The sequence below is a fragment of the Palaemon carinicauda genome, chromosome 1 (assembly GCF_036898095.1).
Source record: "Palaemon carinicauda isolate YSFRI2023 chromosome 1, ASM3689809v2, whole genome shotgun sequence".
Lineage (NCBI taxonomy): Eukaryota > Metazoa > Arthropoda > Malacostraca > Decapoda > Palaemonidae > Palaemon > Palaemon carinicauda.
Window position 1 is genome coordinate 144413841 of NC_090725.1, and position 12500 is coordinate 144426340.

Here is a 12500-nt window from a genome sequence, read left to right on the forward strand (position 1 = left end):
GCCCTTCCCTTTGATGAAGGAATTATCTAAATGGAAGACAACCTGTGAATAGGGGTTTTCACACGCCCCTGCTTTATACACGACACCAACCTCTGCATTCCATACTTTTAACTTTCTCTGATATATTTGGAAGTATTTATATCAGAAAAGTGTAAGGAAGGACTCTTTTCACCGGGCGTCACAGGTCGACCCAGAAATTCTTTATTAAGTAGCTTGTCTTCCCCAAGTTGAAATTAATATATACATAGCGATTATGTAAATCATTTCTATGGTATAGTGGTGAAACCTGGTTAGAACAAGGTATTGACTGTTAGATCTTTAAGAGAAGGATTTCCAACGATTCACAATTCTGATCTTTTAGATTCTTTAAAATCCAGATCCAATTTCGAGAAAATTAACCTTGCATATCTGAGTAATGATACCTTAACCTGGTGAAAGAGTTTGCGTGTCGCCATCATCAGCAAAGGTGTACTAGTAATGGCCACCCATAATTGGTTGGTTTGCTGTGAGCAATAAGACTAAAATCTCCCATCATCAGCAATCTGCATTGGCCAGTGTGGTGATGAAAATGGCCAAACCCCCAACATGCTGTAGGACATATATGGGGCCTTTTTCCTGCAGTGTACTAGAACGGCTGCATTTGTTGTTGTTTTTTGTTCTTATATAGGCTTGATATATATATATATATATATATATATATATATATATATATATATTTATATTATCATTATCATTACTACTACTACTACTACTACTACTACTACTACTACTACTACTACTACTACCTAAGCTACATCCCTAGTTGGAAAAGCAGGATACTATAAGTCCAAGGGCTCCAACAGGAAAAATAGCTCAATGAGGAAAGGAAATAGGGAAATAAAACTTTAAATATATAGTATAAATACTAGGTGAGAGTACAGACCAATTAATGAAATTTTAGAAAAGGGAACCGGATAGCACCAAGATCCCAATTAAAAATAAAAAACAATTTAAATAAGTAGAGATATTCAGGTCTGTCATTACACCTCTACTGTTTTCAACCCTAAATATTCATAGTTCTTTGTCATAAAGTAAAGTATCTAGTTTATACTTTTTTTCAGGCACAGTCATATGTGTAGTTCGACACTGGAATTCCTGGTACACCTCACTCTTCAGAAGTGTACCCAGCTACACCTCACTCTGAGGAAGTACACCCAGCTACACCTCACTCTGAGAAAGAGCACCCAGCTACACTTCACTCTGATGAAGTGCACCCAGCCACACATCGCTCTGAGGAAGTGCACCCAGTCACACTTCACTCTGAGAAAGACCACCCGGCCACACTTCACTCTGAGAAAGACCACCCGGCCACACCTCTCTCTGAGGAAGTGCACCCAGCCACACATCACTCTTGATGAAGTGCACCTAGCCACACATCACTCGGAGGAAGAGCACCCACCTACACTCACTCTGAGGAAGTGCATCCAGTGACACCTCACTCTGAGGAAGTGCACCCAGCCACACATCACTCTGAGGAAGTGCACCCAGCCACACATCACTCTGGGGAAGTGCACCCACCCACACCTCACTCTGAGGAAGACCACCCGGCAACACCTCACTCTGAGGAAGTGCACCCAGCCACACCTCACTCTGAGGAAGTTTCACCCAGCCACACCTCACTATGAGGAAGTTTCACCCAGCCACACCTCACTACGAGGAAGTGCACCCAGCCACACCTCACTCTGAGGAAATGCATCCAGGTACACCTCACTCTGAGGAAGTGCATCCAGGTACACTTCACTCTGAGGAAGTGCATCCAGCCACACCTCACTCTGAGGAAGTGCACCCAGCTACACCTCACTCTGAGGAAGACCACCCGGCCACATCTCACTGTGAGGAAGTGCACCCAGCCACACATCACTCTGAGGAAGTTCACCCAGCCACACCTCACTATGAGGAAGAGCACCCAGCCACACCTCACTATGAGGAAGAGCACCCAGCCACACATCACTCTAAGGAAGTGCACCCAGACACACATCACTCTGAGGAAGTGCACCCAGCCACACCTCACTCTGAGGAAGTGCACCCAGCCACACCTCACTCTGAGGAAGTGCACCCAGCCACACATCACTCTGAGGAAGTGCACCCAGCCACACATCACTCTGAGGAAGTGCACCCAGCCACACCCAACTCTGAGGAAGAGCACCCAGCCACACCTCACTCTGAGGAATTGCACCCAGCCACACTTCACTCTGAGGAAGTGCACCCAGCCACACCTCACTCTGAGGAAGTGCAGCGAGCCACACCTCACTCTGAAAAAGAGCACCCAGCTACACCTCACTTTGAGGAAGTGCACCCAGCCACACCTCACTCTGAGGAAGAGTACCCAACCACACCCTTACTGTGCAATGAGTTCCTGTTTAGTCCCAGAAATCATTGCTGCCATCTGCGTCCAATTGTAAATGTACACATCCACTGGTAGCCTTATCTCATGACTTTCTCCATAAATGGGGATTGCTATATGGACATTACTAAGGGGTCTTTGCAATGTTCCTTTGGCCCTTAGTTACACTTGCTCTTTAGCCATCTGCTTTGCATCAACTTCTTTTAACTTTTACGCTCGCTTGCACTTTGATTCTGGATCACCTTTTGCACCCGTGTTGGCCTTGATTCCGTAAATCAACTGTGGTGGCCTATGTAGTAACTTCAAAGACTGGGGTTCGAGTCCCGCTCAAACTCGTTAGTTCATTTGGTCGCTGCTACCTTACCATCCTTGTTATCTAAGGATGGGGTGTTTGGGGGAGCCCATAGGTGTACCTAGTTAAGTCATCATCAACCATTGTCTGGCCCTCCCTGGTCATAGCTTGGATGGAGAGGGGTCTTGGGTGCTGATCATATCTATATATGGTCAGTTTCTAGCGTATTGTCCTGCTTTGCTAGGGCAATATCCCTGTCCCTTACTTCTACCATTCATGAGTGACCTTTAAAACCTTTAAACCCCTTTAAACCTTATACTTGGGTTCTTTAATGAGGTATATCAAGCCCTGATCATGGCTCCAATTCCTGATCCGCATATTATGAGTCTCATACATATTTTTAATGTCATCCCAACATTTGCCGGCCACTTTGCTGTGTAGAAATTAGAAGCCTAACGAAAAAATTTACTTAGTTTGATATAAATTTTACACAACAGCTTAGAATGTGGGGGAAAAATTCTCTGTAAGCATCATACCTAAAGAGAGATTTTTGAACTACAGATAAAACAAAATTGCAAATCATAACATTTAATTTAATAGTTAAATTGGGTGCACTGAATTCTTTAAAATCAGTTGATTATAATTAGATAAGCTCATTTGTCATTAGAAATAAGTCTAGTGTAATTCCTACCGAAAATTTCCTAACCCCACCATATTTTGAAAAATCTGGTCGGATTTCAAATTGTTCCTTTCATGAGATGAATTTGTAGAATGGGAAAAAATGAAGGTACATTGGATCAGAGGTTCACTACCATCGACGTAATTTGAGAATAGAGTTGTGGTCGCTTATTGGCAGCGTCTGCCTTGTGTTCTGCTGGCCTGGGGTTCCATACCTGCTCATTCTCCATTGTCTTTTGTAGTGTCTGTAACCTCACCATCCTTCTGAGTTAAAGATGGAGGGTTTGGGGGAACTTATAGATCTATATATGGGTGTGTGTGTGTAAAAAATAAGTAAACCAAGATTGATGTTATTTCTCTGAATAGTTTTTTTGATGATTATATATAAATTTTGGTATTTTTAGAAAAAATATGTCTATTATGTTCGGCTTTCAAGTTAAATGGTTAAGATCACAAGAATTTGGCAGTTTAAATCCTTCAAATCCAGTTTAATATTCTTGAGATCTTATCTGCGTTATTGTACCACCCGTGTGTCACACGATCATACATAGAAACCACATTTCTCTTTTTTGTATATTCGCTCTCCCCTCGCATTGACAGCAACATGCATAGACCTGTCTGTTTTTTATTGTTAACTGTTAACAGAACCGGTTGCCGGTTGGAGAAGAAATAGCCTGTTGTATTTTGTGACCACCTTGCCGGGACTTGGTGTGTATATATAAACTCAATTTTCTGTAATAAAGTTACTCAGTTGCTTTCATCTCGCCTTTTGAGTCACAATCTACTCTTGGCCCGTCACATTGCTAACTTCAAATACTAAGTACCTCATAATAAGATACGAAAAGTTTAACCCTTGAAAGCCTAAATCTTAGTCTCAATAAAGGGATTGTAATTATCATTTGATTATAGGTTATGAATCGGAATATGATAGTCATCACGTGGGGTTAAAACATTTAATTTCTCGAAAGAATTTGTTGATATTCAGACTTAAAAATGCTTAGGAGTTGCACAAGTGAAGTTCATATTATTTGTTGGATATACATTGTTATGAGAGAAGCATGTCAATATAGGTGAAATTCCATTTTGCAATATTATTATTATTATTATTATTATTATTATTATTATTATTATTATTATTAGCCAAGCTATAGCACTAGTTGAAATGCAGGATGTTATAAACCAAAGGACTCCAACAGGGAAAATAGCCCATTGAGTAAAGGAAATAAGGGAATAAATGAACTACAAGAGAAATAATGAATAATTAATGTAAAATATCTTAAGATTAGTAACAATGTTAGAATACATATGCATATATAAACTATGAAGAAAGACTCATGTTGGCTTGTTTAACATAAAGACAGTCGCATCAAGTCTCAACTTCTGAGGAACTGTTTTATCAGGAGGATAATTGGGTCTTAGTTGGAATAAAACTTCTAGAATACTGAATAGTATTGATCCATATGAAGGAGAAGGCATGAATGTTGGAATTAGAATTAACTTTATACCCAAGTTGCTCCTCTTTAGTGTGAAACTTTTATTCTTCAAATAAGGATGAAAAATTAAGTATTATGAAGCATGTCATCTTTCCTCGCAGGGAATGCTTTTGGAGAAGCCAGCGAAAACTGTCAAACGTTTCACCTTTGGCATTTTCTCCAATTGCTGCCTACCGAGGTTCATGTGCCTGGGAAGGAAAGCGGCCGGGGTTTAGTGGTTGGGGAGGAAGAGCTTCGTTTCAGGGAGAAGATTGCCTTGTCCAAATGCCAGTGGAATTCGTGTCCTCCGGGATGCCAGTGCAATAGCAAGGAGAAGATTGTCGATTGCAGCAATATTGGTGAGGACGGATTTTCAGATGGGAAGAGCACTTGATTTCTATTATTTATTTTTTATTTTTGGTGTTTTACAAATGTATAACTTTTGGTAAAATACTAACAACAATGTGTTTCCTTGATATCAAATTATATATTTATTGTCTTTCTTTGATACTGAAATTGGTTTCAATACTTTACAAATGTATAACTTTTGGTAAAATGCTAACAACAATGTGATTCCTTGATATAAAATTATATATTTATTGTCTGTCTTTGATATTGAAATTGATTTCAATGTTTTACAAATGTATAACTCTTGGTTAAATGACAATATTAATGTGTTTCCTCGATATCAAATTATATATTTATTGCCTTTCTATGCGATTAAAAGTGAGAAAGGGAAAGGTTTACACGTCCCTAAATGAAATAAAAATCGTGAAACTGTAAAGATAATACCTATTAAATAGTTTATATAAATAATTTTCTCTACATAACGATTTTTTAGTCAAATAAGGATAAGTTTTGATAAGTAACGACTTAATTCTAATTACCTCTAAAAGGGAAATATTCAGAGATTTAATGAAATCAGTAAATAACATAGTTAACATTCTAGCAAAATGACATTCAATTCTACTATTAGTTTGCTAAGACTTGTTATTCCGGTCCCTTAAATCCTAACCCCCGAATAACGGTGTCCTTTATGTTAATTTGAAACTCTCCCTTTATTTAGGTCTCAAAACTATGCCTCAGGTGGCCCCCTCTTCGGCTGAGATTCTTCTTTTGCAAAACAACAATTTGACAACGCTCGAGGGCATCCAATCTGCCGCTTGGTGCAACCTTAAAATTCTTGACGTGGGTTACAATAATGTCTCTCAAATATGTAAGTTGCAATCATGTTTATTGCCATGAGATTCTATATATTCAGCTTATAAAGTATTTATTACTTCCTCCAAGGAGGTTATAAAATCGAGTCGATTTATTTATTCATTTATTTATTATTTTGGCTGTGTCTGTAGACTGAATTTCAGCAAAACTGCACAACGGATTTTGTCGAAATTTTCAACACACATTTTAGGTCATGGATAACTTCATAAGTTTTGGAGATGATCCGCATTCTAGATCCATATTTACATTTTTTCATAATGTTAAAGATTAAGTCAAAAGAAATTGATGGATCTTGAAGAAATTTCCACCAAATATAAATCTGAGGGCGTGGGCGACTCCATTAACTTTTGGAGATGATCCGGTTCCTGAACCAGATTCTAGACCCGGACTTGCATTTTATTTATTTATTTATTTATTTATTTATTTATTTATTTATTTGTCTGTGTGTCTGTGGACAAGATTACTCCAACTACTCGATGGATTTTGACTAAGTTTTCACCACAGATAGACCTTAGGTCATGGACGACTCCTTTAAAGTTTGGAGATGATCCGGAGCAGGATCCGGATTCTAGATCCGGTTTTGAGTTTTTCGCTATTTGTGCCAACGTCAGCCTTTGGCAGAGGTCTGAAATCTCTGATTGCTCCTGTTATTATTATTATTATTATTATTATTATTATTATTATTATTATTATTATTATTATTATTATTATTATTATTATTATTATTATTATTATATAAAACGCAACCCTAGTTGGAAAAGCAAAATGCTGTAACAGGGAAATAGACCAGTGAGGAAAGAAAATAAGGAAGCAAATGGAATAGAGACCTCTAACCAAAGACAGTAGAAAACCATGGTATTGAGGCTATGGTATTACCCAAGTATAGAGAGCAATGGTTTGGGTTTGTAGTGTCCCCCTAGGGGAGCTGCTTACCATAGCAAAAGAGTCTCTTGTACTCTTACCAAGTAGAAAATAGCCATTGAATGATTACATCGCAACAGTTGACCCCTTGAATGAAAAGGAATTTTTTCGGTTATCTCACCGCTTTCAGGTTTATAAGAAAAGAGCAGTATGTGTAAAGAATAGGCCAGACTATTCAGTATATTTGGATACAAAGGAAAAATGAACCTTAACAAGAGAGGGATCCAGTGTACATCAAGTTGGCCAGTCAAAGGATCCAATAACTCTCAAACGGTTATATCTCAACATGTGGCCCCTCAATCTCCGTCTTTTTTTTTTCTCTACAGCATTTCTATCACTTGATTATATTTCTGCTATACTACAATGCCAAAAATAGGAAATTTGGGGGAAAGTACATGGATCCTCCTAGGTAGTATTTTTATACTACAGTAGGGGTCTGTAGCTGTAAGACTCGACTTAGTTTTGTAGTTGAGGACGAACAATATATCCCATTTCAAATATTTATTTCTACTTTAGAAAAATGGTCTATTCTTTATAACATGATATTTCTATATCTTTTAAATCCAAACAGTTGACGACCGCAAAATTCAAGGAAACTGTAAGTGCGAGACAAAAGAAGCCTACAGTATTGAGCAGGCACATTGTCTTCCTCAAAATTTGGAAAAAATTCATCTGAACAACAATACCCTCCAAAACTTCACTAAAAATGATTGCTTGCTCTTGCCACCTTTACATGAACTCGATCTTTCTGGAAATAAGGTAAATTTATTCATTATTTCTATATCCATTGTTCAAATTATAAACATATTTCTGACACATTTCAATATAATCCTTATAAATAGAAAAGGAAATTGGCCAATATGTTTAGATTTTCAATATTGATTCCTAATATAAATATGTCATCTTCATTCTTCAAGTTATAAGACATATTTATAACATTTCATTTTAATCAATTGAAACGTATAAAATATAATATGCCAATGCATTTAGATTTTCAATATTGATTTTATTATTTTTATGTCCCCTGTATTCTTCAAGATATAGACATTCTGTATAACACATTTCATTGTAATCAATTGAAAAATGGAAAATTTAATCTGCCAATATGTTTAGGTTTTTAATATGGATTCTTATTTTATCAAATTTTACTAATCTATTCCCGTTGCAATGAGCACATTGACACCAGTTTATCATGGCCCCTTAGTTTATCTTGAAACTCTGAACGTGTTTAGACTTCAATATTGATTCTTATTTTATTAAATTTTAATCTATTCCCGTTACAGATGAAAACCTTGGCACCAGTTTGTCATGGCCCCCTAGTCTATCTTGAAACTCTGAACGTGACAGGGAATACTATAGGAAACATAAGTATACACGATATTTCTCAATATCCGAGCCTAAAGACATTACACATTTCGGAAGGCACTACACTAGTTTTAGGTAAAAATCTACATCTATATGGAGAAAACCTCAAGTAAGTGGAAAATTTATTTTCGTTTAGATATTTTAAGGGAGAGGTTTAATTATTCCTTCTAGTTTTTACTCTCATTTTAAAACTAGTTAGAACCTTTACAATGTTTACAAATTCTTATCAGCTGTTGGCACATGTTTGTACATCAATGTTTTGCATGATTTAGATAAAGAGCCATTCTAATATCTATTTTATTTCATTTTAGCATCATTGTAGGCGATCGAAACGAAATAAGCTTGGATATTGTAGGTACGTCTCCATCTACGCCATTGACCACATATTCAGCTATACCATTGGAGTCATCTCCCACTACTCCAGCAGAGCCTTCTGGTACTATATTGACCACATATTCAGCTATACCATTGGAGCCATCTCCCACTACTCCAGCAGAGCCTTCTGGCACTACATTGACCACATATTCAGCTATACCATTGGATTCATCTCCCACTACTCCAGCAGAGCCTTCTGGCACTACTTCATCTGAGGCTTCTCCCCCAGTAAAGGGGACACAGAACCCGCAAGTAAGATATTTTGACAAGTTTGCTAACTATATTCAGTGATATTTCACTTCACTTCAACATTCTTATATACTAGGGTATGCACCCCGTCAAAAATGAGGTCTTAAATATTTGGATGAATATGCTCACACAGGCACACACAAATTCAACCCTTCCCAAACCCTACCCCTTTCTTAACTACAACCTGCTAGTTCGACAATTTGTGGAAGAGTTTGGTTTCCAAGTGTACCTGTGGGATACCCCCTTACCAGGGTATGATTATTCCCTCAACCCCCTGAGTTTGACAGGAGAGAAATGTATATATATATATATATATATATATATATATATATATATATATATATATATATATATACATATGCATACATACTATACATATATACATACACATACACATACATAATACATACATACACACATATATATATATATATATATATATATATATATATACAGTATATATATATATATATATATATATATATATATATATACCTATATATATATATATATATATATATATATACCTATATATATATATATATATATATATATATATATATATATACAGTATATATATATATATATATATATATATATATATTTATATATATATATTTATATATATACATATATATATATATATATATATATATATATCATTGTATGTATATATATATATGTATATATACAGTATATATATATATATATATATATATATATATATATATATATATATATATATATATATATATATATAACCAGATACTTGCTCTTTATTATATAGGAGAGAGATTCTAACAATATACAGTATTCTGACAATATTGAAAGATGATTTGATAAGCTGGAAAAGACTACAGTAATAGAAGAAACCTTCATAGTTATTAAGGTATACTGAATTGAAATGATATAATCTCCTAACATAATATAATAGTGATTAGAAAAAGTACCTGAAGATATTGTAATCATTGTTTAAATAAAAAATATTTCGAAGTTGATAGGTTCTAGTAAGGACGCTTGAAACTTCTAGTTACTTAGCAGTTACATTACCCTAATTATCTTTTACAACAGCGAAATTCTTCCTCTTTTCTCCCACTGTTATCCCTAAATTAAGGGCTCGGTTGCCTGATGTGTTCTGTAATAGTATCAGGCATGATTTATAATTTGGCAGTGAGTTTTATGATCACATGTCCCTACAGTCATCAACCACAGGCCTTTGCAGTTATCAACAATAGTTAGTGGCCGAAGATTTTACGATCAAATACCATTGCAGTCACCAACCATAGTTATTGGCAGCGAATCTAACCTTTTGACTATATGGTCCAAGAGCAAGGCAGCAGTTTCCACAGTTAGTGGTAGTGTGCCTAGCCTTTTGCTATAGAGGAAGACTACAAGGCAAAAACTATCCATTTACTTGCTTTCTATGACACGCAGGACGTTCAATGGACTGTGACGACCGAGAGAGGGTTGTGAACTCAAAGGCAGGATGCAATCAACTGAGTTGTTTATTAAGGAACACACTCCTTTATATACAAAACCTCAAGGCAACAGGACATAACATGTTCGAGAGACAGACAATATTACAGAGCAAAGCCGGAGACATGATCATTCAGTTTCTTTTTAGTGCGAGGGAAGAGCGCAGATACAAGCATAATATATACAAAATAATTATGTACAATTGTGTGACACACGGTTGGTACATGGCTCCCCCCCTAAAAATGACATACTGTACATGTTAAATAGGGCGCCCTGATCTAGAGAGGCGAACTGTAGGCAGGTCATCTGGCAGAAGATAAGCAGGTTTTAGACGATCAATGGAGACCCAGTCTTCTTTGCCCTGAATGTTTAGTAGGAATGCTTTCGGACTGCGTCGGATCACAAGGAAAGGGCCCGTGTAAGGGGGCGTTAGTGGTGGCTTGCTAGTGTCGTTGCGTTGCAGAGTGCAAGTCCGTTGGTATGTGATGCTTCGCTGGGGGCTTGTAAGTCTGGCGGCACGGAGTAAATTTTCCCACGACGTGACGTATGCGCTGGAGATCGTCGGAGGAGGTTGTAGAAGGAAAAAATTCGGCAGGGACGACCAACGGGTCGCCATACACCATTTCAGCTGCCGAGACGTCGAGGGCGTCTTTAGGAGTGATCCTTAGTCCCAGGAGGACCCAGGGAAGCTGAGTAAACCAGTTGCAATCCTTGCAGCGGGACATCAAAGCTGCTTTGAGGGTGCGATGAAAATGTTCAACCATTCCATTGGCAGCGGGGTTGTAGGCCGTTGTCTGATGTAGGGTGATGCCCAGGAGATTCGCTAATGACGTCCACAATTGAGAGGTGAAAGTTGTTCCCCTGTCAGAAGTAATATGCTCAGGGATACCGAATCTTGAAATCCATCCAGAGAGTAAGGCAGATGTACATGAGGCAGACGTTGCAGTTTCCATGGGAATGGGTTCAGGCCAACGAGTGGAGCGGTCGATGACGGTAAACTGGTAACGATGTCCTTGTGATGTGGGTAGGGGGCCTACAACGTCGACGTGAATGCGTGCGAAACGACGCTGAGGTTGAGGAAAGGTGCCCACTCCTGAATCCGTGTGTCGATGTACTTTGGAAGTTTGGCAAGAAGTACAGGCGCGGTCCCAATCCTTAGCATCCTTAGAAATGCCGTGCAAAATGAACTTTGCCTTCAGCAGCTGTGCAGTAGAACGGCACGAGGGATGTGAAAGGCCGTGAATGAAATGAAACACCTGTCGGCGCATGGGAGCAGGAATCCAAGGTCGCGGTCTACCAGTACTGACATCACAGAGGAGGGTGGTGTTGGAGTCTTCGAGGGGAAAGTCTGCCCAACGGAGGGACGTGCAGGATGTCCTACAAGCTGGATACTCGGGATCCTGTCGTTGGGCTTCAGCCAGGGCATTGTAATCCAATCCCAGTTGAACGGCAGCCAACGTGTTTCTTGACAGGGCATCGGCAACGGGATTCATTTTCCCAGGGACGTATTGGAGGGTGCAATTGTATTCAGCCACGGCGGAGAGATGTCGGCGTTGACGAGCGGAACAGGCGTCAGACTGTCGAGGGAGGGCATGCACCAGAGGCATGTGGTCTGTGCGAATGACAAAGGGTGTACCTTCTAAGAAATGGCGAATGTGACGGACAGCCAAGTGCACCGCCAGCAATTCTCGATCGAAGGTAGAATAACCCGATTCTGCCTTGGACAGTTTTCTGCTGAAGAACGCCAATGGGCGGGGCGAGCCTTTGACCACCTGCTCGAGTACTGCACTAATAGCGACGTCGCTGGCATCGGTGGAGAGAAGGAGAGGGGCGTGTGAGATAGGAAAAGAGAGAGCCGCAGCAGTTGATAGGGCCTTCTTTGCATTGCAGAAGGCTGCTTCTTGAAGGGGACCCCACTTCAGGTCCTTTGGCTTGCCCTTGAGGGAGGCGTAGAGGGGAGCAAGAGTGGCGGCAATGGCTGGCAGAAAACGGTGGTAATAGTTGATCATGCCCAAGAATTCCTGCAGAGCTTTGACGGTCGAGGGCGCGGGGAAGTCCTGAATGGCTG

General features: G+C 38.8%; 1 protein-coding gene across 3 annotated transcripts in view; it reads left to right on the forward strand.

Annotated features, from left to right (window-relative positions):
* Nucleotides 1–12500, forward strand: part of LOC137652353 (toll-like receptor 2) — a 74564-nt gene that overhangs the window by 34332 nt on the left and 27732 nt on the right. For 2 of the 3 annotated variants that reach the window (XM_068385731.1, XM_068385713.1), the window contains exons 10-14: nt 4948–5184; nt 5892–6041; nt 7539–7726; nt 8251–8441; nt 8644–8959. In XM_068385731.1, coding sequence (XP_068241832.1) covers nt 4948–5184; nt 5892–6041; nt 7539–7726; nt 8251–8441; nt 8644–8959 — 1082 coding nt within the window. The remainder of the gene's footprint in view (nt 1–4947; nt 5185–5891; nt 6042–7538; nt 7727–8250; nt 8442–8643; nt 8960–12500) is intronic. The other variant, XM_068385723.1, reaches the window with a different exon arrangement.